Here is a 27888-nt window from a genome sequence, read left to right on the forward strand (position 1 = left end):
TTTCTTAAGGATTTTCTACTTCATTGCTGGCTTGCTGAAAGTAAGAAGATAAATTGCAGGATAAGGAATAAAATGAGAACATGCGAGAGCTAGAAATGCCTTGTGGGAGCAGCTTTCTATCTCGCTTCTTTATTTTTCATATACATGGACGATATGAATAAGTGACACTGAAATATTCCCTGAAAGTTGAATTGCTACTTCTTGTGACTTCCTGCTCTGTAAATCTACTGTATCTTATATCTACAGTATTGGGCAATTGGAAGGAGGGGAAAAGAGAAAACAGGTGACGAGATACCAGCTTGGCCCATAGCTCTACTCCTGAGATTCAGTGGGTTTGTTTTGTGTGTGTGCCTGTCAGCAAATGAGAGAGCAACAGCAACAGAGAGGTGTTCTTAAAAAGACTTTTCTCAAAGTATCTAATGTGGGAAGATACTTGCAATCTTATACGATGAAGTAAGAGAATTGTTTTGTTTATACAAGAGAAGATAAAGCACGTATTTCATCCATCATAATGATATATTAAAAGGAAGCAGAGTATTGTGTGTAATTGCCTTTTTGGCCAGCGCTCCTGAGGCCCCTGAGGACAGGACAAGGGGTGCCTGTCCCATCAAACTCAGGGCAACAACCCTGCTTAAATGCTTGGGGGAGGCACTTAGCACTGCTCAGTGGAGATTAATTGGGCCAGATCTAACAAGACTTACAACAGTATCTTCACCTTTAATCACAGAAGAGAGACAAACAAACAGTACCTATACATGGGCATGTAGTGACAGGACAGAGAGGAGCGGTTTTAAACTGACAGAGGGCAGGATGGGATATTTGGGAGAAATTCTTCCATGGGGGGGTAGTGAGGCCCTGGCACAGATTGCCAGTGGCTGTTGGCAGGGCCAGGTTGGATGGGTCTTTGAGCAACTTGGTGTCAGAGACTGAAATGTTACAATTTATGGCTAAAAACATCTTCATGAAGGACTTTTGCCTATTATAGCAAAATTGTATAAAAGCTGCAGAGAAGACCACCACACCCTGACTTAGGCCCTGGACTACTCGTTGATGGAATAAAATAAAGTGACTCAGGTCTGGGCTGGAGGAAGAATAATATTCACTGAGGGATCAAGCTAGCACCTTCAGGGTGGAGAGCACAGCCCTGGGGTCATCAGCTGCCAGGCTGGCACAGACCCTCACACCAAAGGGTGAGGAGAGGTTTGGGTGTGTGCTGAAAAAGCCTCTGGTGAGAGGCAGTGAACACCCATCCTCTGCTGTGCAGAGCAGCTGAGCTGAGGGGCCCCTTCACCTGGGGAAAAATCCCTGTGAAGGACAGCAGAGGGGGTGTCCTGGCCCAGCAAAGGCCCCCAAAAAGGGGTCCCCAGATCCTGCAACAGATCCTCAGTGTTGCAAGGGACAGTGCCAAACTGGGGCCCAGAGAGGGAGAAACCTGGGCGTTCCCACCTGGCCCAAACGCGTGTCGGTGCCCTGGATTCTGTACTTGGCACCACGGCAGGGGACACGCACCACCAAGACCAGATGGAGGGGAACCACGGGATGTCCTTGGGACCCCCAGAAGGCTGATGTGTTTCTACCTAACCCCTGTCAGTCTCTCCCTGCCCTCCCCACACCGCACACTTCTTTTTCTGTTTCTTTTTTTCTTTTCTCTTTCCTTCTCCCTGCCACTTTTGCTATTAAATCAAATATATCACTTTCTTTGGAACCAACATCTAGCCTCATTTGGTTTTCATCAGGTTTTGGGGTATATTTTGAACCTTTCTGTGTTTGATCTGTTTTATTCACAGAGATTTCATTTTCTTTGCTCTTCTGTGTTTAAATCAGTTAGTAACATATGGTCTAGGATCTTCTTGTTCAACCAGCCTGCCATGGGCAGGGACACCTTCCACTAGACCAGGTTGCTCAGAGCCCCCTCCAACCTGGCCTGTTCTGTATGTTACTGAATGTTACTGTACATATATGTACTTTACTATCTTATTAGTATGCTACTGTACGTAATGATAACACTTCAAATATATAGAGGGCCTTTTGGACACAGTTTAGAGTGGAGCTGGAACGTAAATCCCATTAATTCCCTGCCGTGTGTGGTAGAGGCAAGTGGGATTAGCTCTCTTCCTTTTCCAGCACGATCTGGACGAAGCAAAGGGAAACAAAGAGAATTATGTGATCTTTATCAGGATCTTTTTAAAAGACTGATGTGTGAAAGTAAGAGCGCGGTGTGAAGGACCATCTGCCGCATTGTTAACACATTGGACATGGAAAGGAGACCCAAAAGGCAAATGCAGGAGCATTTGGGGTGAAGAAGTTGTTCCAAAAGAACTAGAAAGACACAGAAGGGAAATATATTCCCCTGTTATTAGTAAGGATAGTGAAAACAGGAAACAGAGTGAGGGTGTGGGATGAGATGGGAAGTATTTCGCACCAATGTATGGACAGGCTTGTGGTTACTGTCATTTCCCACCAGTTACTGACTCCTCTGAATTCCCAGCCCAAACCAAGCATGAGCCGCTGGCTGTCACCAGGGAATACTGCTCTGTGATATTCCAAATCCACCTCTCTGTACCATTTATTGTTTGCTTCAGCCCCATTCGTGCTGGAGCTGCTCTGATCCTGCTGTGTCCCTTGTAGGACTGTGCCTCCAGCCGTGGCAGTGATCTCTCTGCCTGGCATTCCAGGAACATACAGGAGAGAGCTGAATGAAGCACCACCTTCTTAGTCTTCCAAATAAATTCTGCCGAGTTTCAAACAAAAGCACAACAAACATGCTCAGAGCTATTTTCAGTGCTTTTTCTCATTGTGAAAACAAGAGCAGAGGCTACTCTGAGGGAAAAGAAATTCAACCTGAAATTACCATTAAGTGGAGCTCTGAATGAAATGGAAATTCAGCCTGTTGCAGGAATGTGAGGGTTACCAAACATCACTATGACTTTTTATTTTGGGAATTAGAGATTTTTCTGAGGATAACAAAAATTTAATATGGCAGACAAATACAAAGAAACTACTTTTAATTTTATGTTGTTGATTATTTACCTTGAAACTATTACTAGAGAGGTGGAAAGGTGGTTTTTGTCCAAAAGCTCTCCTTTTGGCCTTTCTGTGCAGCTCACAGAACAACGTGAAAAATATTTATGGTCTTAATGATTCAGTAATTTCAACCTTCAGTTTTGTTTATATAGGAAAAGCTTTTTAAATAATAGATGTTTATTATTGCTGAAGATTTCTTTGTTTGGCTTAGGGTATGTCTTTCGGTTCCTCCCTTTTGGGAGCAGCTGTTATGTCAGAAATGTGTACAGAAGGGTCTATTTGTGTAAGAGCAATTTTCTACGTGATTGATTTTAGAGTATTTGTATGAGTGTGCAGAGAGTCCACTGCCCGTGGATTTCATTTCAAACTAAACATCCGTCAGGAGGCAGAGGTTAAAACAAGTGCAAATCAAAGCACTGGTTATTCACAAATAGGTTTGTCACAGTCTGATAGCCAAGTATATTTAAATATTTCTTTGCAACACTTGAACTGCTCTCAAACAGATTCTAGAAGCTAATTGAAAGCTCAGTCAGTACAGAAAGTCCTGTTGGAGAGGAATAATGAATAAAGATGCACTGAAGAAGAACGAGGAGGCAGCTGGACTGGGAGGGAGGCATGGGGAGGAAGTAAACCAGCAGTGGTAGATAAAACCAGTGGATTTGCCTGCGTGTGCCTCGAGGGAGCCAGAACCTGTCAGCGCTGGGCACAGCATGGCAGTGGGGCTGTCCCATCCCTCCCCACACTCACCCTGAGCCCTCACAGATGGCTGGCCCTCCTCACTCCCTGTTGGCTTAATCTCCAGGGAAACATTTCACTGGGAAAAATCTTTGTCAAGTTAATTTCCAACATTTTGGGTTCAACAAACTTGTGCTGGATACAGTGCAGGGTTTGGTGTGTCAAGGACATCAACCCTTGTTCTGGAAGGTTGTAATGGGAACACGGGGGTCCTGGTGAGCTCATCCCTGTGCTCCTGGAGAAAGATGCTCTTCTGAGGACCTGGGGTTCCTGCTCCTTGGTGTGTCTGGGAGAGAAGCTCATACATTTATAAACCAGCTTTGTGAGTGAAAGGGACCTTGTGATTCCCAAAACAGCAGTCTAGCACGTGGGGGCAAGGCAGGAGCCTACACCCAGGGGCTTGGCTCTGCCACCATGTGGGATCTTTGATGTTCTTCAGGGAAATTTTAATTGGCTGCTGTTTTCAGAAGCCTCAGCAGTTGGCAATGCCTTTGCTTGATTTCCCTCCGCTTTTCATTCTGTTTTTTAAGAGTTTTAAGCCTTTCCCTGGCAAAAAAAAATTGCAGTAGCTTGTGGAGGAGGAGTTAGACCAAGGGGTCTGGAAAAATGCACAACCATCAGATCAGGCTTCACAGCTGAAAATCTTTGCCCAGAGCCAGGGAACCAAGTCACTCACCCCTTTTTGGGCAGAGCATAGATCACTCCTCTCTTTTTAACAGAGAACCAGAGGCTCATAAAATTGCCTCCATTTTATAGAGGTGCATCTGAGGCTCTCAGGCAATGCTCAAGAGGGTTTAAAACACCACCTTTTCCTCAGAAAGACCTGAGACCTCTGTTTCTTATCTTTTATGCTGGAGTCATGAGCCTTTGCAGGTAAGATTTCATTATTTACCTATTTAGATGGAGGAAGTAATGAAACACTCCCTGGGGGAGAGGAAACCTGACTGAGAAATGTTTTAATGAATTTTTTCCAATAAGCATTAATAGATTTTATGCAGATCTGATTTATTTACTGTGGGGGGAAAAATCTTTGTAAATTTAAAGTGCTTGATATTGCTAAAGACTTTTTCTCTTTGGCTCAGCAGCTGCTCGCTGGACACATTTCAATTCCCATCCTTTGCTGAGCAGCTGCCCTTGCTGGCCACTGCCCAGTCTGAAAAGCCACAGGAGGATTTTGCACAGATCTATCCCTTAGGGCAAGTGGCCCCAAAGGACCCCTTTTGCTTCCCAGGCAGATTTAGGGAGGAAAGAACCCTTCTACTTTGATGTCAGTCCAATCAGAGCAAATCCTTTACAAACACTGGGATGCTGCAGTGAATCATAGAATCACACAAAGGTTTGGTTTGGAAAGAACTTAGAAGCTCATCTTGTTCCAACCCCCTGCCATGGACAAGGATGCCTTCCACTATCCCAGGTTGCTCCAAGCCCTGTCCAACCTGGCCTTGAACACTTCCAGGAATGGGACAGCCTCAGCTGCTCTGGGCAACCTCACAGAGAGGAATTTCTTCCTAATATCAAATCAAAATCTCTCCCCTTTTAGTTTAAAACCATTCTCCTTTGTCCTACCTACCCATATAAAAAGTTGCTCTCTTTTCTTTTTGTAAGCCCCGTTTAGGTACTGTTAGAGTCTCTAAGATCTCCCTGAAGCTTCTCTTCTCCATACTGAACACCCTCAACTTTCTCGGCCTAAGAGCTCCTGCTTTCATTTGGTTCGGTATAAAAGCAGCAAGAAATCTCTTGCCGAGGGTGACCCCTGCCAGTGCTGGAAGTGGCTGGGAGTGGGTCGATACCGGGAGGCACTGAGGGGACCTGGGGCGGCAGCGCGGGTGACATCTCCGCCCTGCTCGGGCAGGGCTGGGCTGAAACCAGGAGAGCCCCCGGGCAGGAGGATCACGGAGGGGCTGGAGTCGGTGGGACACCCGCTCTGAGTCCCGACGGGGGGAGGATGGAGGGAAAAAGTCCGGATGAAGAAGAAATTGAAGACGAAGCGATGGTCTGGGAAGGGGGATGTAAAACATCCCTGTCTGCCTCCCCCCCGCCGCGGCGGGTCTCCGGGGCACGGACGGAGCGACGTGTGGAAAGACGGAGGGATGGAAGGGCGGTGGGCGGACGGCGGGACGGATGGATGCCCTTGGAGGGGGGCGGCCCCTCTCCCCTCTCCCCTCCCCTCCCGCCGGGCCGGGCCGGGCCGGGCGGCTCCGCTCCCCCCGCGGGGCCGCTCCCGCCCCCGCTCTGCCGCCGCATTTAACGGGGCTCGCTGCCGCCGTGCCGTGCCGTGCCGTGCCGTGCCGTGCCGTGCCGGTCCCGTCCCGTCCCGTCCCGTCCCGCTGCCCGGCCATGGCGCGCCCGCTGCCGCTGCTGCTGCTGGCGCTCGGGCTCGCCGCCGCCGCCAAGTCCCCGTACCAGCAGGTCCTGCAGCACAGCCGGCTCCGCGGCCGGCAGCACGGGTAAGGGGAGGCAGGGAGGGGGGAAACCTCTTGTAAACCTTTTTTCCCTGCGTCTGCCCGAGTCCGGCGGGAGCGGGGGATGCGCCCGGTGCGGTGCCGCCCGTGCCGCGCAGCCCCGCGGGGTCTTTGTGCGGGCGCGGAGGCGGCGCCGAGCCGGGGCCGTGCGGGCACCGTGGGGAGCTCTCTCGGTAACCGCTGCTTTCATTTCCTCCTCTTTCATCCCCTGGCAACTTTTTTCTTTCGGTAACTTTTCCCCTTTTCCATCACGGAACTTAGTGTTGCAGATGTCAGTTCAGACCCTTCAATGCTTCTTTATCAGTTTATCTCTGTTAAGGGAAAAGGGGATAAAAATCCCTAGATTCTGAGCCATTAAAGATCTTGTGGAAAGAATTCTCGTTTTTATGAATTTGTAAGAAAAAGAAGGAAAATCCCTTCAATGTCTCTGTGGAGTCAGCACCAACTTACTCTTTGACTGGAAACCTCAGTTAGTCTTAGAAGTTTTCTTGACAAAAATAATCACTTATTTACTCATAAACCTTACAAGACAAGGCCTAAGGAAAAATGCATGTAGACCTCTCTTGCTTGATACACAGCCTGTTACAGAGTGAGTACTTTGAGTCTTCATTAATAGGCAGAAAACTAACCCTGTGTTAATAGTTGTTCCCACTGTTTTTAAAATATATTAAGAATTAGGAATGGTGAAAGGATAAAAGACCTTTCAGCTGGCTTCCATCTCTCAGGATGGTGACAGTGATTGAGTTGAAGCTTCTGTTTAAGTTCGTTGCTGGAAGCAGGGTCTTGAAATGCTTTAAATAAAAAAACTCCCAAGATTTAAATATTGCAATTTGATACATTCTCTGGCAGGGATCTAGGTCAGAATTTATGACAAGGGGTGTGTTGTTTGTATGCCTGATCAGGGACACAATCCAACAGGCAAATTCTGAGCTGATATTTATTTGTAATAGGTCAGTAATGCCAGAATTGCAGTGATTTCCGTAGAAATACAGTGAATCTTGTTCATCATCTCTGTGTGATGTGAAACGAAGTAAATAGTTCTGCTGATAGCCCTGAGATTGAAGTTTGGTCAGGCTGAATAAATTAGGGCAATCCTGGTGTAAAGCAGTGCACTCATCTCTGCAGAGAGAAGCTTGTTACGTTTCTCTCTGCACAATTACCAGAAGCACAGAGTAAGACATGATTCTGGTCCACTCTGGTGCCAGAGATCTTTGGAAAACACAAGGAACTGGAATGCCAGAATTTCCATCTGAGTTGAGATAAACCCAGTGTAGCTGACTACAGCTCTTTGCTCACTGCTCCCATTCTGATGGAGAGAGTGATTTATACCAAGCTAACTTTTGAACATACATGGAATTTTGAGCATTGATTAATGATGTGCCAAAGAGATACAGCAGCACAAAACCAGCCAAAAACATCCTGGATGTGGGGCGTGTTGTGTTGCTTGCAGGAGCCAGCTCCAGAGGGATGTGCAAGAAGCACTGCCACCCTTTGCTGTGAGCATCCCCCACACCATCAATGCCCCTATTGAGCCGAGGGCAAGTTGGGAGGCAGAGCTTGGCTCTACAGCAAAACTTGTATGTCTTAATTAACTTTTTTTAAAATGAACCAGCTCAAGTCATTGAGAGGAGCTGAGAAGTGCATAAAGGAACATTAACATTTGAAGATGAAAATGTAGGAGTGCTCTTCCCAAGCCCAGCCAGCTTTGTGGGCACAACGTGCGGCTGGGGAGCGCCGTGGCCACAGCCATTGCAGGTATCTGGGGCTGTACATTAAGTCCTGCTTTTCTCAGCCACTTCCCAAGGGCAGCCCCTGTCCCAGCAACTCCCAGCTGCTGCTGCCAAGCAAAAGGCTTTGGCTGAAGGGGAACAATAGGCAGTTTTATCCTGGAGTCAGCGCGGCTGGCTGGGAACGGCATGGCAGAGGTGATGAACTCCAACGAGGAGAGGGAAGAGTGTTGACAAATTCATTTTAAGCCAGACTGGGCAAGGAACCAGAACATGCAATGCGGGGAGCCGCTACTACAGCGTGCCTGCGGGAATCATTGATAACACCGTCCTGAGCAGGGATTTTTCCACACTGAGGAAAAACTGGACAGAAATTTTCCCCCATAAGTCGGGGAGGGAGGAGCAGCCCTGCAGAGCTGCAGTCCCAGGCAGGGAGGAGGGAGCAACGCAGTTAAGTACTGACCTGGAGGCACAAGGGTTTTCTTGGCAGGCTTCTCCTGGGGATGTGGGGGAAGTGATCAAACAAGTCCTTCAGTAGCCAGGCTTGTCAAGATGAATATTAGAGGGATTGTCCACTGCCGTCAGCCAGATGCTAAAATCGAGGCAAGGTTTGGAATTTCGATGTAATTGGAACCATATTTCGGCACGGCAGGGCCGGGTGGCCAAGGTGGGCTGAGTCAGAGAGCACAGACGTCTCTCTAAGTGATGATTTGGCTTGGAAGTTGCTGAGTCTGGGCCAGTTTGCACCAGCTGAAAGTTTGGTTTTGTGATTTCTAACCTTTTTTCAGTAGGTTCTTGCTCCTTGTTCCCTGCCTTATATACAGAAACGGACTGAAATCCTTTCATGAAGAAACAAACTACCATTACTGGATGTGGCAGTAATAAGAGAAACGATGAGCTGAGTCTCTCCAGGTCCCACAGGTCCTCTCTTTCCCCTCGGGGCTGGATGAAGGTGCCTGGGACACGCAGGGTCGGATGCCGCCTCTGCAGGGCCCTGCGGCAGCCGGACCAACAAAGGCTCATTGAGGGCAAGCCAGGCTCCCGCGGAGGCTGGCACTGGAGTCAGCCAGCGTATAGGAGACCCTCAGGTTAACTCATACTAATGATGGCAGGCTGGCCCGTTCTGGAATGCCGCTGAAAAGCAAGCACGGCCACAGAAGGACTTGGTGGTTGGGCTGCAAACTCTGCTTTTGTTCATTTTGGGGGGCAGGCGGGCAGCGCCTCGGTCAGACGCAGCGGGACATCGGCGGCCGCCTGTTCTCCTGAGCACATCAACAAGACCTTCACAAGAGCATCTCCAGACCCCATTGGGAATGTCGTTTGTGCAAATGAAAAATCTGCCTTGGACAGCACAGAGCACTTCTGACAGGCTGAAGTGATGATTTATGTGTTTTGCTTAATTATTTGTTTTCCCTTCATCTGCTTGGCAGCCAGTACTGTGCATACTTTTAGTGATGCTGCTGCAACAGGGACATGGTGGTGGTGTTGGGAATCCAGCCTCAGCTGAGCTAAGCATCCTCCACCTGCTTGAGCATTTGTTACACCTCTGGTGAAGCCCAGAGGCAGGTGATGGCCTTGCAATCCAGATCCATAAATCATATTTTTTGTGCTGACCATGTTTTGCCTACACACGTGGCCAGGGCTGCTGGCCACAAACCACAGAGATGGCGAGCCAGGCAGTGCAAGGAAATGCTGTGCTGGCCAAACCAGCAGCAAAGAAATTCCCAGCTCCAGCTTGACCACATCTCTGCTCACGGTGATACCACTTCTTAGAAAGCTGCAGGGCTGCAGTCAGCTCTCAGCAGGGTTACTCACACATGGAACACCAGCCACCAGGTTTTTTGGCTGAGGAGGAGCTCTTGGTACCTTATGGGCTGGTGCAGCCCCTCTTGATCTGTGCTGTCATATCTGGTGTGTTGAAACAGGGGAGGGCAATGCCACTACTCCTTTCCCCCTCATTCAGCTCAGCATCCATGTCCAGAATTTGCTGAGTCTATCATACAGCCAAAGTTCTGGGTTTGATGCAAGTCTGTAGACTGATCAATATGTGTCTTATCTTTTTTTATGTCCTAGACAATAAAATAATGGTTTATTTTGCAAGGATTTGTATTATTGCATAACTTTCTTGGGTTTTAGCTGAGTTTTGAATTTTAAGTAGGTCCTCACCATGGAAATTCTGACCAAAGGATTTTTACTTAATTTCTTTATATTTTGGTGAGAGGTGGAACATGGAAAATAGTCAAGAATTTGTACTCAGTGAAGAAAGAGACGCTCTGGCAGAGTCAGGAGAGATCTCTTTCACTGCTTCCTCCACTTCATGATACTCATTTTAGGCCTAAATTGAGCAAGTTGACTTGCAGCTCTCAAGGTTTCCTCCCTCGCCATCCCAGCAGGGCTTTTCAGGCCCTGTCAGGTGGTGTCTGGCTGTGTGTTGGGGGTCAGCATTGGAAGGAGGGAGGCTTACAGGACCCTCTTCTGCTCTGTTCCCTGCAGCCCCAACGTGTGCGCGGTGCAGAAGCTGATCGGCACCAACAGGAAATATTTCACCAACTGCAAGCAGTGGTACCAGAGGAAGATCTGCGGGAAGTCCACGTAAGTCCCTGAGTGCCAGACAGGGTCTCCCCAAAGACCCCCTTGTGGAGGAGGGTGCTGGGTGGCAGAAGCAGACAGCAGATGTGGGATGTCAGAGCCCATGGTGTGCGTGTCATGTGTGTCTGTGTTAAAAATTGTTTTAGCTTTTTACCCGCTAAGAAATATTTGTTTTTCTAAAAAACTTTGATGTTTAGAATGAAAAGTGCCACGTAAACGTAAACCCTGATGGTTTATTCTAATTGCATTTCTATATATACTTATACAGCTCTCTGTGCTGTAATGAAGTGTGTGCCAGATGTTTTCTAGTACTGTCTGTCCCCATGATAGGCTCAATGCTGCCTACATTTAAGAAATAAATAAGGGGAAAAAAAGGCAGCCTGGAGCTGATTGATATTGGAGAGAATGTAAAATTCATCTCCATCTGTTTGCTTTGGAAGGGAAAACAAATAAAAGGAAAGAGGTGTCAGCTTTAGCCAACACTCTCTGACTCCACCAGGAAAGTTAATCAGACTTGCAGGCCAATTCCACATCTAACATTGCAAACAATAATATTCAAGTAGCTGTTGCATGAAGAATCTGTGTGAGCAGCCTCGGGACATTCTTTTGAAAGATGCAGTCAGCAGATAATTAAGGCTATGCATGCTTGACTATCTGCCAGGCTGTAGAGCAGGAGCAGAGAATCTTTTCCTTGCTGTAGTCCAGGCTGGGCTTTTGGACTCCCTTGCTGGCCCACAGCATGGACCATCACAACACCCAGCCTCAGTGCAAAGATTCCCTGAGCAGTCCTGGCTGTGGGATCAGAGCTGTGAGCCAGGTCTCATCCTGGATCTGCAGGGCCAAGAAAAGAGAGAAGAAAATAATCTCATTTGTTTCCCTCATGGTTCAGTGTAAATTGTAATTAGATCTATAGCAACATGCTGTTCTTCACTGCAGCATTGGGTTGCCATTGTTGGTTTAGCTGTGACACCTGGCTGTCAGGATTCATGTGTGCTGCTGGTGTGGGGGAGGAGGGAAGCAAACCAGGAGTCATGGTTGTGCACAGCTTTTGGCCTTTCATTGTACTTCACATGAATTTGCCCTAAGGAGGAAAATTCTGTACTTCAGGTGGATATATTGCTGCCTGTACCATGTAGTGTGCATGTACTATTGGTTCCCTTATGTCCAATTGTCTTTTCAGAAAAAAAAAAAAAAAAAAAGAGAAGCAATATTGTAAAAACAAGCAACCAGATCCCCTCCCCTTAATTCTACAAACAAAATTTTGGGAAGGCTTAGCTTGGGTGATTAGAGTTCAGGCTGTCATCTTGGCTGAATAATGGTTCTTCTTGACATGAAATGGACGAGTTGCCTTTTATCATTGCCTTTTCTGATAACAGAGTAGCTCAGTACGTCTCCAAAGAAAACACGACTCAGCTGTGGATGTGGGAGAGTTCTGCTGCTGTGGTCACTGAAAGGCAAAGCAGTCCAGCCACGGATTTCTTTAGCTCTGAAGCAAGTGAGAAACTAACCTAATGTAAACCAAGTGTGCAGCTGTATTTGACACAGACAAAATCATCCACTTATCTCAAGGAGGAGGTGGAATAACTGGCATCTGGCAGTGTTTCATTATTTCATTTGAGGAGACGGGGTGATCTCTTCTACCTCATTTTCTCTGCTTTTACCCAAGTGTCTCACCTAGTGATGCATCACTGAGAGAAAAGCACACAGACCATTAACCTGCATGTTAACCTATGAGGTAATCTTTCCATTATCCACAGAATTTGCTCACTATTCTTTGCTTTACATCATCTCCACAATGGGTGTTATTGTCTTCTCTCCTCCCAGTCATTCCTGAGCCTGGGCCCTGCTTTCTCCTTTAGCAGTGCTGGTGCAGAACAAAAGACACGTGCCTTGACTCAGATTTTCCGGGGGACCCTGGGACAGCTCTGATTACAAATGTTTGCTTGAATGGCTCCCACTGGAGTGGTGTGCCTGGCATATGGAAGCAATCAGGAGTCATTTGGACTATAAAGGACAGGAGGCATTATGCTGTAGCAGTCAAATTCCTACAGCAGTGTCAGGAGTCTGATGCTGTGGTGTGCTCAGGTGTCAGAGCCCAGGAGATCAGGTGGGCACAGCTGATGGTGCTCAGCATGAACCCCCAAACTGGCCCTTCCTGTTGGACTAAGCTGGTCCATGAGAGGTTTTGAGAATATCCTTAAATCCTAGAAAAAAATCAGGATTTGGCACATTTATCATAACTGGGTGGATCCAACCTTTGCTTGGGATCTCTAGTCAGTAGTCCTCTCCTAAAGCTGTGTGGGTGGTCCTCTCACATGCAGGGGCATCCCCCCCATCAGCCCCGGGGGATGGTGGAGCTGCATAAGCATGGTCATTTTGTCCTCCTCCTTAAAGGTTTTTCCCACTTGAGAGCAGCAGTCCTGGGGAGGAGACACTTGGCCCATCTCATCCACTTCACGTTTGACCTGGCTGTTTCCCCTGTATTTGCTTAGAGGATCAGTGGTGCCACAAGCTGTGAATGTTGCAGGTGAAAATGCCAGTCTCTAGGACGATAGGTTTGAATGCTTTGGTTTCTTTCCTTTTCCTGCTCTGAGCACCTTTTCAAACAGGTAGTGGGAGGGAGGTCAGTGAACTGCTGAGGAGCAAAGCTGAGCTCCTGCAGAGCTGGCTCTGAGCAGAGAAATTCATCCCTCAGCAAGGAAGGCAGAACAGATGCTGCAGCCTGTGGCATAACTTCACTCCTTGTGGGAGGACCACATCCTGCATGGGGAGGCTTAGAGAGACTGGAGCAGCAAGGGAAGCCAGCCTGAAAAACACAGATGTGCTTGGTCTGCAGTCTTGGCTCTGTGTGCCTCACCTTTGGGTGCTGCTGCAGGCTGGGAGGGCTCAGTGGCTCAGTGACCTGGGGAGCAGCAGGAGCCATGCTGAGCTGCTGGCACAAACAAAGGGGTTACACCTCGGTGGGGAGACTCTGGGGGCTTTGCAGATTTGATGGTTGAGAGGCATTTTCTGGCCCATGAGGGTGGAGTAATTCCACTGGGGCTGTTCATGCACAATGGAAATTTTACTTCATGCATCAGAAGGAGACTTTTACCTCTTTATCTGCCCTTTTTTTTTTTAATATTTTTTTTTCCTCTGCTGAAGTATTGGCTCACACAGTTACAGAGAAATTAGGTTGAGGATTTATGTAGAGTTTTTATCTTTGCTGATGAAGTGAGATAAGATAGTTGGCAAGAAGTCTGACACTGCTTTGATTTCAAGGAGTTTTGAGACAAAAGTGTTTTGGTAATTAGGTAACTTTCCACTGTTGGTTATTCCAAAGTCAAAGAAATAGTTCATTCAGAGTATATTTTCATAATTTTGCCTGCATATTTTATATTTTTCTCCTTCCCTTCTGCACTGGACTCATTCTTCCAGAGTTGGGGTTACAATGGAACACATCTCCATACACTGTTTTGCCTTGAGAATGAAGGCAACTCATAAATTTTCGTTTTGATTATTTTTTGAGGAATAACCCATTAATAGATTCCCTTTTTTCCCTTTTAAATTAACTTTCCTTTTTTCGTGTGATGTACTTTCCTCAGTTTAGAAAAAAATTACTGGCACTTATTTTACAAAATCAAAACATATGGGCTTTATTACAGGAAATTATTACAAATGGATCTTTTTTCACTAATATATGCTTAAGCTTATTTTTATTACCTTGAAAAATGCACTTTAAATTTAATTTCAGCTCCTAAGAATGCAACAGCTGTGGAACAATGACTAATAAAAGCCTAACTAAAGGAGCTTTCTTCTGCAGGCAGACACAAATAGACATGAAAGAAATAATGTTTCAAAACCAGAGGCTAAAAAACTATAGATTTGACTTGAAATTACTCATTGAGGAGGTCAGGAAATTGTGGTTGAGGCGTTGCAGAGTGGATGACAAATGCCCTTTGTGTGAGGGCAGTGCTAACCTAACCCACATCGCTGGCATCCGCTGTGTCCCGGTGCCTGGGCTGTGGCCCCTGAGCACACAGCAGAAGCAGGGAGGGACTGGGCAATTCCAAAGGCTTTTGTGCAGAACCCACGGTGTGGAGCAGTGGCTGGGAGGTGCTCAAGGGCAGTTCTCCTCCCTGGGCAGCAGACTGTGGCTCTCACCCAGCTGGAGCAGGATGTGTCAAGAGCAGCCTCCCTCCCCCATGGATGTGCGGGGGAAGACAGCACTGAGATGCAGAGCATCCTTCAGCCACGGCTCTGCTGCTCCTCTCTGAGGGCTGGAGGTGGCTGCAGGACCAGCTGGGACATGTCCTAGGGCCACTCTTGAGCAGCCCCCTTCAGTGGTGCCTTTGTGTGGGCTGAGTGGTCTTTTGTTTCCTCCTGGTCCACCAGCCATGGAAGGCCAAATGCCTGAAGCTGAAGCTGTGAAGCTGAAGCTGTGTTTTATGACCCTCATCTCTAGCTCCTTGTAGGTGCCAACCCTTGGCTGAGCACCTCTGTGTTCCTCTGGCCCTTTGCAGCAGTTTGCCAGAGCTCAGAATGGTGCAGACACACACCAGGTGATGCTGAAGGCCACCTTCAGAGGGAGAGTGAGACAGGGGACTTGAGGGACTCCCTGCCCAAGTGGAGCTGGCCCTGTTTCTTCCCTGGTTCTTCTTGCCATGAGCTTCTCTTCCTGCTGGAGATGCCCACAAACCCAGTGAAAAGCAAGAGGTGCAGTCATGGAATCACAGAATGGTGTGGCTGGGAAGGGACTTCAAGCACCATCCACTTCCACCCCCCTGCCATGGGAGGGACACCTTCCACTTGACCAGGTATCTGCATCCCTTCCCTGTGCCCTCCCCTCCTGGCAAGCAGCAGGGGCAGCTCTGAGCCAGTGTGCCAGAGGCTGTGTGCATCCATGTCCTGCCCCTTTGGAGCAGCTCATTAATCTCCAGTTGATCTATAAGGCTTTTAAAGGCTTCATCAGCACTTTGGAATGATTTCTCTTTAATCAGCTCTTCATCTTTGATTACAGGTCTGAACCAAGGGAACTGTCTAGACTGGATTTAGTTTCTAGGGTGAAAAAAAGAAAAATTTGAGGTAGGGGAGGGAAGTGGTGGGGGAAGAAAGTGTGTGTTTCCAATAAACACAAGACAGGGGGGCTGGGAAAGCAGAGCAGCAGGGTGTTAAGATCTCCAGTAGTCAAAGGAAGGGATTGCTTTAGGCAAACTCTTTCCCACATGGAATATATAATGTCTAGACAATCAGTCTGGGTTTGGTTTGTAATTCTCTTAGGAAACCGTGACACAGAATTTATTTGCTTCTGTCACACAAAAGCAGGTATTTGTTTCACTTTCTGGCTCTTAATTACCCTGAAGAATTCCCTATTAAACCCCAGGCATTTCTACTGTTTGTTAAAATGATGACAAATATCTGAAGCTGGAGGATTTTCCTCTCTCTTTGAGTGAGTGTGCTGACCCTCGGCAATACAACATCCTACTTGTCTCAAATTCAGCTGGGAGCACAGAGGAAATGCTTGTCCTTGGGAGGAACACCTATTCCCTGGGAATCAATCAATCAGGTGGCCTTGTTACTTTCACACCAAGCATAGAGCAATAGGTGAAAGAATCCCCTGGGAAAAATAAGCAGGCAACATCTGGAATGATTTTTTTCCCTTTTCCTTTTTTATTTTTTTTCTTCTCCCTCTTAATATCAAGCCATGTTCCCTTTGAGAATCAGATGATTGTTTCCCATTGAGCTGCAGATGATGGATACAGTTTTCAGGCAGCTCGTGCTTATTTAGGGTCTGCAAATCAGCAAGACAGCCCAGGATGGTGCCTCTGACCCCTTTGGTTTTACAGGGGCAAAGTGCTGCCAGTCAGAAGGAAGTGCTGCTCTGAGGCTGCTCACAGGGACACAGCTGAGCTGTGGTACTGCCCAGGCTGCCTGTGGATGCACATCCCACCCCTGGTGGAGTTTCTCCTTGCAGGGCTTTTCCCAAGTCCTTGTGCCAATGCACATATCTGAGAACAGGGTTCTCCTTTCCCTCCAGGTCTATCTTGTGGGTTTTGCCATAAGTAAGCAAATAACTTCTGGTGGTGGACAGAAAGAGGGTGAAATGAGAGGCTGGTTTGGTCACACAGCCACGGTGGAGCTGTGGGTGTTGCCTGAACAGTGATGAGATGTGACAGCAGCAGTCAGCCGAGGAGATCCCCAAATCCCATGGGAAATGTGCCCAGATGAACCAGCACTGGCAGTCTTGTTGGGACTGTGGAATCAGTTTCCACCCACTGTTTGTATAAAGTCTCCTGAAAAGTGTATTTTTGAAAAGAAATTTTGTCTGCTTTTGTTCTGTGGAGAAACTGGCAACACGCAGCCCTGAAGGAGATAAAAGTGTGGTTAGTCTTTTGTTGAAGTCCGTATTTCTAATGGAGAGTCTGCTTGGAAACATCCCCAGTATGGATGGACCCAGAATTATATCAAATAGAGAAAAAGCTGTGAGACACTGCTGATTAATCTGCTGTATCCACCTCTTATTGCAGAGTAATCAGTTACGAGTGCTGTCCTGGATATGAAAAAGTTCCTGGAGAAAAAGGCTGCCCAGCTGGTAAAAATATGTTTGACATTTTTTAGACTTCTTAAAATTATACAGCTGCTAGTAAAGGGAAATGTTAGAAAATTGGTCAAAGTGGATTTGATTTTTGCAATTTCTGCACAATATTGCCATGAACAAGTCCAAAATGGACTTGGTGGAGCACCAGCCAAGAGGCAGATCAGCTCCAAAGCATGCTAAATGTTCCAGACAACTTAGAACCTGGGATGTAATTGAACTTAATCGAGCATGGGAAGGCCATAGGGAACTACTTATTCCAGCAAGTAATATATCTGTATTGGAAATTCAATTCAGAGGAATGATAGAGTAATAGACAGCTCTGCCAATCTCAGCTCATTTTTATTTTCATAGATTCATAGAATGGTTTGTATTGGAAGGAACATTAAAGACCATCTGGTTCCAACCCCTGCCATGGGCAGGGACACCATCCACTAGACCAGGTTACTCCAAGCCCTGTCCAACCCGGCCTTGGACATTTTGGCAACCATGGGGTTAGCAAAGTTTTATTTAGGAGAAAATACAGTTCCATATTGGGGGGGAATAAACTGGGTTTATTGAAGAAAGTCATATTATGGTTTTGCTTTCAGAACACTTCATTCCGCAAAAGTCTGATTCCTCCAAGTTAGCCACATGGGCTGGTCAGTGGACTCTGAGACCAGCAGTGTCCAACACCAAATCCCAAAAGCCTGAATACAAACAGGATTGGGTGAAAGCAATCAATAGCTTTGCTTGCCTAAATCGCATTTGTACAAACCCAGAATAAGTCCATTTAAACTCACCAGCTATGCTTTAATTCAGCCAGGAGGAGGAATGATGTTTTTGGGGACTTAACCTTCTCTTCTTTCAGCTCTGCCACTTTCCAACATCTATGAAACCCTGGGAGTAGTTGGGTCTGCCACCACACAGCTCTACTCCGACCGCTCCAACCTAAGGCCAGAAATCGAAGGACCTGGAAGTTTTACAATTTTTGCTCCCAGTAACGAGGCCTGGGCATCCTTGTCTGCTGTAAGATAATTCCTCTGCTTCCTCCTCTTCCTCTGATTTTCCCTAGTGGAGATCCAGCTCTGCAGGGGTCTGGCAGGACAGACATAGTACTGATAGAGGAAGGACTGTGGATTTCCAGGATGGTTTTCATTGTACTGGTTCATCAGCTCCAGAGCTTTGCTTTTGAAGGATCCCATCACCAGAGAGATGTGGATATAGAAACCCCCTCATTCAGCTTTCCCTGCCTGTTACCATTAGAGATTGAACTGAGAGCTGCAGCAAGAAGCTTCCCATTCCTTTACCAGTTTTCTTGTTGACCCTTACATTGCCATTCTGTTTGTTCTTAATTTGTACAAATAGCCAGTCCCAGCTGGAGTCTCAGTAAGTCCCACATGACTGTGTCCCATGCTCAATTAGATATACATTTCCTTTACATTCATTTTGATTTTCTCTTTCCATGTCATGTGTTATTTCCCCTCCTGAAGTGGTCACTGCTGTCCTGCTGCTGCTCCCATCCCAGTGGAGCATCCCTGTGAACAAGAACAACTACTAGGGCAGGGAGGGGGGATTTTTATGGGTCTCGCCACTGCCAAGCCTCTGTCCCAAATGCCCCAGCAGAGCCCCTCGCAGGGATGATGCTATTGGGAAAGGTCTTTTAGTGTATTTGTCAGTGGTCCTGTTGCCTTACTGCTCATTTCAATGCAATGATCCCACTCTGGAGCTGCAATCATCCCTTTGTGAGACAAGGACTGGGTGTCAGAGCTCTTGGCTGCTTTTGTAAGGCAAAAGATAAAGATTTGAGAAAGCTGAGCTCTTAATTTACACAAATGGCATGAGGCTGAATGAATCACTTAATATTCATGCCCACACTCCCATGTTGGGAGCACCCTGGGAGCAGCCAGACCTCCTGGTACTCTCTAACAGATGCCTAATTGCACTCAGTACTTAAGAATTGATTTTTCTGATTTTCAGGAAACTCTGGATTCCTTAGTGAGTAACGTTAACATTGAGCTTCTCAACGCCCTCCGCTACCACATGGTGGACAAACGGGTCCTCACGGATGATCTGAAACACGGGACAACACTCAACTCCATGTACCAGAACCTGCCCATCCAGATCCACCACTATCCCAACGGGGTGAGGCGTTCACAGAGTCACACTGGCTCAGGCTGGAAGGGACTGCAGTGGGTCACCTGGTCCAACCTCCCTGCTCAAGCAGGATCATCCCAGAGCACACGGCACAAGGCTGTGCCACATGGTTCTGGATGTTTCCATGAGGGAGACCCCACACCCTCAGGGCAACTTGTTCCAGTGTATGGTCACCTGCAGTAAAGAAGTTCTTCCTCATATTAGACCTACCCACAGCAGGCTTGCTTTCCAGCTGCCTTGCAGCTCCTACACTGTCCTGGGACCTCCAGGACTCCTGGGACCTCCAGAGTCAGCTTAAGCTGACAGCTATTGATTCAAGATACATACTATGAAGGAGCTTGAAAATAATATTTTTAAGCAGATGTTTTCCTCAATGCTGTTGCAGGGCAGTTGCCCATGCCGATGTGTAACTCTGCTTGCCCAAGTACTGGTTCTGGCTTATTTTCTTGGTCTTGCAGGTAGACAAAACCACTAATGATTTTCAAAGCTCTTTAAACTTGAAATATTTCAAACATTCTTGATAGAACAATCTCACTTTTGTTGTGTATTTTAAGGAAATACAACTCCTGCTCTTGCTTACTCAATCTAGTGCTCGCTGCATTTGAAATAGAAATAGAAAAGCAGCAGAGGCTGCTTTACCTTCTGGTTTTAGTGCATGTAACACTCATGGGTCTTTCCCTCTGCAGATTGTAACTGTGAACTGTGCCAGGCTGTTGAAAGCCGACCACCACGCCACCAACGGAGTGGTCCATGTCATCGACAAAGTCATCGCCACCACCACCAACACCATCCAGCAGATCATTGAGACTGAGGACAGCCTGGAAACCCTTCGGGTCAGTCAGCACATGGCTGCTCCACGTCTCCTTAGAGATGCTCAGGCATCCCACTCCCAATGAATTGTCCTGAAGAGCTTTGCCAGGGTTTTGGGCTGTGACCCTGGAGCTGCTGATGAAATCCTTGTACCAATGTAGCTCCTTTTGATTTAGCAAGAGAAGTGTTTGCTATCAGTGCAAGTAGGGGTTTATGACAATAATTGTCACCCTTCTATGGCTGCTCAGAAAACAGAGATACTGAGTCTGTCTCCTCACTCTTGTAGGGCAGTCTTAGCCTTTGGAGACGTTAACTGTTTCAATTTGATGTGTCCTGATTTATTTGCCTTGGTATTTGCCAAATTAAGGAAAATGCACAGGGGATTTGCAGTTAGCCAGCTGTGGGTTCTGATCTGAATTATTCACTTGAAGTACTGTGAGGCTTTCCAGGCATATCTGGGTATTCAAACTAGCTCTCAGTCTTGCCAAAAAAGGGTTTTTGTACTCAAATTTCTGAAACACCAGAGAACCATGGGGGTGGGTCAAATTTTTAAAGGGACCAAAGTGCTGAATGAAGCTATTCAGGAATTTTTTTAAGTCCTATGAAATTATAAAAGCCTTAATAATTCTGGCCATTAGTGTGTCCCTGGACAAAGTTTCTGACCTTTGTATTCTGGCTGAATGTGTTTTTCCCTCTCTCCTTATTTCTGTGAAGACTGCTGTGGCTGCATCTGACCTCAGCAGCTTGCTGGAAAGCAAAGGCCAGTACACACTCCTGGCTCCAACCAACGAGGCCTTTGAGAAGATCCCACGAGAAACACTGAACAGAATCCTGGGAGACCCAGAAGCCCTGAGGGGTAAGAGCTTGTTTGCTGAGGCTATTGAGAGACTGAAGAGTATTTTTCAGTTCTTCTAAATTTTTTCTCAAGGACAAGTTAACAGTTTTTGATACACTCTGACAATAGCTGCACTAAACAGATGTGACAGAGTCCATCTTTTATAACTGGACAGCCAAGCTCCCTTTGGCTGTAGATGTGTAGACATAGCAGGAGTGGAATCCAGATATGGATGTGGGAGCTGAAGCAGTCCCATTTCTGAGTTTTTTTAGCACTTTTTGCAGTGATGATTTCTATTGATCCAGCAAGATGCAACAAAAGTAGAATCTAATCAATGTAACTTCTCCTGACAAGTGAGTCAAGTACCCACATGAAGCCTTTTGAAGTTGGCAGAACTGTATAAAAAGTGACTCTTTTTAGACATTTTATTTCACAGGCTGTGGAATTAAAATCAGCTCAATTTAAAATGACTGCATTTTATGGAGTACACCCTGGCCACTGAAATGGATCCCTGAAAGCCACAATACTTTCATAGCTGGTTTCTGCAGCTCACTAAGGCACTCTCCTCTCTCACAGACCTGCTGAACCATCACATCCTGAAGTCAGCCATGTGTGCTGAGGCCATCATTGCTGGCCTGACCATGGAGACTCTGGAAGGAACCACCTTGGACGTGGGCTGCAGTGGGGAAGAGCTGACCCTCAACGGGAAGCCCATCATTGCCAACAAGGATGTCCTGGCAACCAACGGCGTTGTACATTTTGTTAATGAGCTGCTGATCCCAGACTCAGGTACTGGTGCCTCTCTGCAGCATTCTTTCTGCTGCCTGTCTTTTGTCTGTTTTGCCAAGGAAATCCTGGATTTAGAGGGCATAGTGATGAGTGAATAACCTTTAATGCAAGGTTATTATGTATTGCTTTTCTTTTCAGCTAAGACTGTGTTTGAGTTGGCACAAGAATCTGAAGTTTCCAAGTCTACAGACCTTTTCAGACAAGCTGGTCTCAGTTCTCATCTAACTGGCAGTGAGCAAGTCACCCTCCTTGCCCCAGTGAATAATGTGTTCAAAGGTAAACCAGGGATTAAATCCCTTTCTTCCATCAGTTTGGGCCACAGATCTCCTTCAAACAGTCTTCAGCCAAATTTCAGTGCACAAGTATGCAAATCCTCTCTCAAATGCCTTGAGGCAGTGGCATCTAGGTTTACAATCTAAAACTGATGTGGATAATGCTCTGTATTTGAATGGTTTTTAGTGTCTCAATAGCCATTTTAAGTGAATCACTGGTTCTTTCCATACTTTTTTGCTGCAGATGGACTCCCCGTTATTGACAGCAACATGAGAAACTTGCTTCTGAACCACATTGTAAAAGACCAGCTCTCCTCTAAATATCTGTATCATGGACAGAAACTGCAGACTCTGGGGGACAAGGAGCTGAGAGTTTTTGTGTACCGCAATGTGAGTCCTTCCCATGTGCTGTGCTCCATGGGGCTGGGTGATGCTCAGTGTTCCAATGCTACAGCTATCATGTAAAAAGTGGAAATGAGCATTGTGGAAAGTACCAACATCTCTCTTTTGAAGCATATTCTAATGAAGCCTTCCTTTCTATGATTGTGTTTGCAGAACCTTTGCATTGAAAATGCCTGCATTGCTGCCCATGACAAGAGGGGAAGGTTTGGGACCCTCTTTAGTGTGGACAAAATGTTGACTCCTCCAACTGGCTCAGTGATGGATGTTCTCAAGGCAGACCATCGCTTCAGGTGACCTTTCTGCTCTTCCCAAGTGCCAGTTAGAATCAGAACAGCTGCCAAAGCAGTTTATATTTAATATGGATCATAGTCATGACAATGTATATGTTTTCTCAGCATAGAAAGATCATCCAAAACCATGGTCTCTCTAAATTACAGGGAGTGAAACTTCAAATAACCCTCAATCAACTGTGAGCCAAGAATAAGTGGTTCCCTTAATACCATAACAATCTGGCTCTGAAGCCATCTCTGCCCATCAGATCCACTGTAGCCAGACCTCTCTTGACTCCCCATGCCATCTGGTCCCCATGGAGTCAGCTCTCCCAAGTTGCTTTGCTACCTCTCAGATGTTCTGGTTGGACTCCACAGGCTCATTTCCTCCCTAATCACCATTTTGGCTATTTGATTTGCTGGAACCCCAGTAGGATTTCACAACTGTAACTCCCCAGCTCTCTCTTGAGCCCAGCATGCTGCTGACCAATGAAGTGTTTTGCAGTGAAGCATTTGATGCATGTTTGCTTTGCAGTACGTTGGTGGCTGCAATCCAGTCTGCAGGGCTGACAGAGAACCTGAACAGGCCGGGAACCTTCACGGTGTTCGCTCCCACAAACGAAGCTTTCCAAGCCATGCCCCAGGGGGAGCTCAACAAACTGCTGGGTGAGCATCTCAGAACATTTAGGGGATAAGCTGCTGTGTGTGACTGCTGTGATACTGGGAGGAATGGCCAAGTTTCTCTGCTGTATCTCATTCTTTGGCTCTGCTTGTTGGAAGCATGAGCTTCCTACCCAATGGAGTTGTATGAGCAGAAGCTGAGGATGCAGAGAGTGGCACTGAATTCCCCATGTGGGGCTTATACTGCCTGTGTTCTTGGAAGATATGTTTGTAATGTGTGTCACAAACGCACTGTGACTTTTAATTTGGCTGTACTGGTGGTGTAAGTGAGATAACTCCCAGATATTTCTAAAAGAACCAGTAAGGCCTCTGCCTTTTTCAAGGATGAAAGAAGTGAGAATGTGACTCTAGGCAACACAGGATCAGGGTGTCTGCAGTAAGTTTTGCAAAGAGAAGACATGATCCACATACAGCCTCAAGTTACACTGTATGAAATTTAAGTAATAAAAGGCTGGGGCTGTTTCTCCTTCTCATGTACATGGACAAAGCAGGAGGTCCAGTCTAATCCTGGGAAGCCAACAATGCACCATTCTAGCTCAGATGAAGACCAGTATCCTGAAAAGCAAAGGCATGCAGGCTGGGTGTGGAAAAAAGCACGGGGATGTTTAATAACTCCCTTCTGGATAAGCAGCATGATCTTTTATTTTGTTCATGTTGAAAACTGGTTGTGGTTGGAAACAATTTCAGGTATTTGAATGTAATATCTTCTTGTCATTAAAACTCAGCCAAACATTGACGTCATAATTTGGGAAGCATCTGCCCATGGTAGCTGGTTATCCTTTTAAGTGCAGGGATGAGGAACCAGTAATATCAGTCCAGTCTTACACTTAATATATAAATATTTCAGAAGTGTTTTGCAGCCATTGTAAATGGCTCCAGGAATGAAGATTCCCAGATGTAGACACTTCAGATGTTCTTTTCTCACACAAATGTTTAGCTTACGCCTCTGATGAAGAAGTGGATTGTGCTGGTGAGGATGTTCAGAGTGAACTATGGCCACCCTAGGAAAACAATAATGGAAAAAAGCTTGCATACAGCCTTTGAAAGCATTGAAAGAAAAGGTCCCTCTTGCTGAGGGAGCTGCTCTGTGGATGGAGGCCACCTTTGCACAAGCTGTCTGTAGAGCTTGTCAGTGACTCTGTCTGTCTGTGTGGCTTGTCAGTGGCCCTGTGTCCTCTAAAGGAGAAGATTAAGAAGTGCTACTGGCCTGTGTTGTGCACATCAGCACCTCTTCTGGAAAATAGACAGTGCAGGGAAAGCACCTTATCTTCCTAAAATCTGTTTCAAAGCACAGCTGTATGAGTAGGGACTCAGTGGGGTGGGGTGGTATCAGGGCATCAGTCCATGAGACATTAGTGTCACTTCTCCTGCACTTTTCCCCTTCCTACCCAGCTGTGAGGATTGTTGCCAAGTGACATTGGCCTTGGTGACATTTGAAAATACGAGAATGCCCTATCTGCTTCCTTATTTCACATGGGTTTTTCCCCACCCCATCCCAGACTTCCCTGGGAAGTGAAAGCAGCAAGAGAAGCAGGTTCATTCTGAGAAGCAGGTTCTCACTTGGCACAGTGAGAGAATGAGGGATGAAAACCCAAGAAAGAGAGAATTCATGTGTAGGACAGGCTTGGTAGGTACCAAGGTGGGACACTGGGAGAGTGTCCTTCTGGATTTGGGAACCTGACCTGCCCGGGCAGGAATGGCTTCAATGCCCATACCAGGTCCTTCTGCCGGCTTTTTGGTTTTGGTTTATTTTTTTCAATTTTACATTGTTCTTCACACTTCCAGGAAATTGTGGCATTTCCAAGTAATTCCATGCCAGCACGTGAGATATGGGAAGCAAGTGCTGATGCTGGTTTGCAGATGTAAAGGTTTTCTTCCCACAGGTAATGCCAAGGAGCTTGCCAACATCCTCAAGTTCCACGTGGCTGACGAGATCCTGGTGAGCGGTGCGGTCACTGCCCTGGTGAGGCTGAAATCCATGCAGGGAGACAAACTGGAAGTCAGCATGGTGAGTCACCTCAGATGGGCTTCTGTGGTCAGCAGGGCTGCCCAGTGTTTGGTCGTCCATGTCATGGACCAAAGCATGTCTGTGCTCATTTGGATGGTGTGGGAGCATCTCCTGAATGTGTGCACGGTGCCACCAGTGTTTTCTGGGCTGTACTGGAGGGACTGTTGCCATTGTTCAATTCAACAAGCTGGAAGAATGAAATGTGGTTTGCTTCAGCTTTCTCCCCAGAAGACCAGTTGTAAATGATTTCCAGGAGCTGCTATAAATTTAACCCTGAGTCATGGGGGGAAAAACATAAATAAATGAAATGAATAGCTTGTTCAGCTCACATATCTTTTTGTGCTATGAAAATGATCTCTGCATGAGCTCCCTTAGCACAGCAGAGTTTATTTAGATATATAATTTAATTTCAAAAACTCTACACTACATAAGGGAATGTAGGATCCTCTACTGAGGAAAAAAATCATTTCAGAAAATAAGCAATCATGGCCCACTCTATGCATAAGAAAACACAATGGGGAAAAAAAAAAAATGGAAGGGACTGTGTTTCCAGGTGCATTGAATTGGCCAGCGTGCATCCTGGACTCTTCCCATGTCCAGTCCTGCTCTGCCCTGTCCCGATCCCATCTCCACAGCCCTCCCCCTGGCAGGGTGCTGGTGGATGTGCTTGCTGCCATGGGACAGCATTCCCAGCCAGTTGCACTGAGGAAGTCCAAAGCCTGCCAGCCATTCCAGGACAAACTGCTCAGGCTATAATTTGTCTTTATAGTCTCCTTAATTGGCAAGAGGAATGAAAATGCCCTCAGTCATCCAGTAAATGAATGAATGAATGCAAAGTGAAGGTTTTTTTAAAATAACATTGGAAATAACAGAAGATTCTCATCTTCTACATTTTTATTTTTTCTTTTACTGAACAGAAGAACAACGTAATACATATCAACAAGGAGCCTGTTGCTGAAAGTGATATCATGGCCACAAATGGTGTAATTTATGCTGTGAATTCTGTCTTACAGCCACAGGGTAGGTGCATGGTGAGAAATGTCCAGAGCAACCTTGTTACAGCAAAACTGCTTTGGGAGGGAATGGGGACGTGGGGCAATTGCTTCAGTTGGATGAGGAGAGATTAGTCTGTTGTGGGATTTTCAGCAGAAAATAGTGGAAGGAAGCAGCCTGCATGCTCTGACAAATATTTCAATGCTCTCAATGTCCCACCTTTAGCTTCGAGGCCACAAGAAAGAGGTGATGAGCCTGCAGATCCTGCATTAGAAATCTTCAAACAGGCATCTGCATTATCCAAGGTAAAAGGGAAAAACCTCTCACTGTAAAACTGCTGAAAATGCATTTTGGTAATAATTATTGGAAGATCATGTTACATTCATATGCTGACTTCCAAGGAAAGTCAGTGTATGTGTTCCATGGAATGATCCACCCTTTCTTCTTGCATGATTTAATAATATAATAAATAATAATACATTTTGCAACACAAAGCTTCAGTTTGCAGCACACTGTGAATGTAACCTTGGCATGGTACTATTATATATCAGCTTCCAATAATGAAGAGTCATCTATCCATAGCTTTTGGAGACTAAGGATAACTATATTGACATGCAAACTCTTCTTATGGCTGTTGGAGTGTTGCATTTATGCAAACCCTGTGTTTTCTTTCCATGCAGGTTTCTCAGAGGAATCCTCGACTAGGTAAAACAACTTCTCCAGCTCATTTCTAATTTCCATGTGTCCCCCCATCCCTTCAAGAGAGGTTTCTCCTGTTCTCTTGCTCTAAGCAAGATGTAGCATGACTGGGAGGAGAGGGGCAGGGGGATGGTTTGTGTCTGCCCACCCAACTTGCTCTTCTCCTTGGCAGCCCCTGTTTACTCCCGGATACTGGCAAGGATGAAAGAGAACTCTGGGGGATTCTGAGCCCATTGTGAGCAACCACAAGTCAGTGCCTCCATCCCATCCACTCTGGCTGACAGCTGAAGAGAAGGACAGAACCGTTTTTAAAACCAAATACGACCCTTAAATTTATTTTTGTTTGCAATGAAATGGATAGGAAAAATGAAAAGCCATATATATGTATATATTTTAAGACCATTTTTATTTGGTTTTGACTTTAAAGTTCCCAGACCAAGGAAATGTTTTGAGGTTTTTTTGTTTGTTTTGTTTCATTTTTGTTTTGTTTCTTTTTAAAATAAAATTATTCACCAACTTTCAATTTTTTGGGCTTGATAGGTACATCCAAGGGCCTTTTATTTTTTTAAACAAGCATGTCCTTCCTTCTTCCCTTGGATTTTACAAGTCTTCCATGACATTCTGATCTACAGGCTTTTAACAAAATTCTCTCTATTGACATTGAGAAAATTGCATAGTTATAAGCTATGGTTTGAAGTATTCTTTTTTTTTAACTGGGGTCTTTTTTTTGTGCCTATGGGTTATAACTGTGCTGCATTTTGTTCATGAGATTTAAAATGAGAGTTCTCCTTGGCTGAAGCCTTCCAGTAAATGATTCATTTTTAATAATGGTTGTTTTTTAATAAAAATTAAAAATAAAATCAAAAATATAAATATTAAAAGT

General features: G+C 46.1%; 1 protein-coding gene across 2 annotated transcripts; it reads left to right on the top strand.

Moving 5' to 3' along the window:
• The first annotated feature begins 4603 nt into the window (after positions 1–4603).
• On the top strand, positions 4604–27888 carry TGFBI (transforming growth factor beta induced). 2 transcript variants are annotated; one of them, XM_068205784.1, is made up of 17 exons: positions 4604–4632; positions 10442–10540; positions 17044–17108; positions 17962–18119; positions 19071–19235; positions 19934–20080; positions 20772–20913; positions 21469–21681; positions 21820–21957; positions 22198–22343; positions 22509–22645; positions 23160–23290; positions 25189–25313; positions 26231–26333; positions 26532–26611; positions 26987–27011; positions 27178–27888. In XM_068205784.1, the coding sequence occupies exons 1-17, from the start codon at positions 4619–4621 to the stop codon at positions 27231–27233; spliced, it is 1944 nt and encodes a 647-aa protein (XP_068061885.1). In that variant the 5' UTR covers positions 4604–4618; the 3' UTR covers positions 27234–27888. The 2 variants fall into 2 exon arrangements, with proteins under 2 accessions (XP_068061885.1, XP_068061884.1); XM_068205783.1 differs by lacking the exon at positions 4604–4632 and adding an exon at positions 6023–6206.

Source organism: Anomalospiza imberbis, chromosome 15 (genome assembly GCF_031753505.1).
Source record: "Anomalospiza imberbis isolate Cuckoo-Finch-1a 21T00152 chromosome 15, ASM3175350v1, whole genome shotgun sequence".
Taxonomy (NCBI): domain Eukaryota; kingdom Metazoa; phylum Chordata; class Aves; order Passeriformes; family Viduidae; genus Anomalospiza; species Anomalospiza imberbis.

Coding starts and splice junctions, on each gene's coding strand:
- TGFBI (XM_068205783.1), top strand. CDS start 6,097: ATGGCGCGCCCGCTGCCGCTGCTGCTGCTGGCGCTCGGGCTCGCCGCC. Junction 20,914..21,468: donor AGACCCAGAAGCCCTGAGGG/GTAAGAGCTTGT, acceptor CCTCTCTCACAG/ACCTGCTGAACCATCACATC. Junction 21,682..21,819: donor GCTGCTGATCCCAGACTCAG/GTACTGGTGCCT, acceptor TTTTCTTTTCAG/CTAAGACTGTGTTTGAGTTG.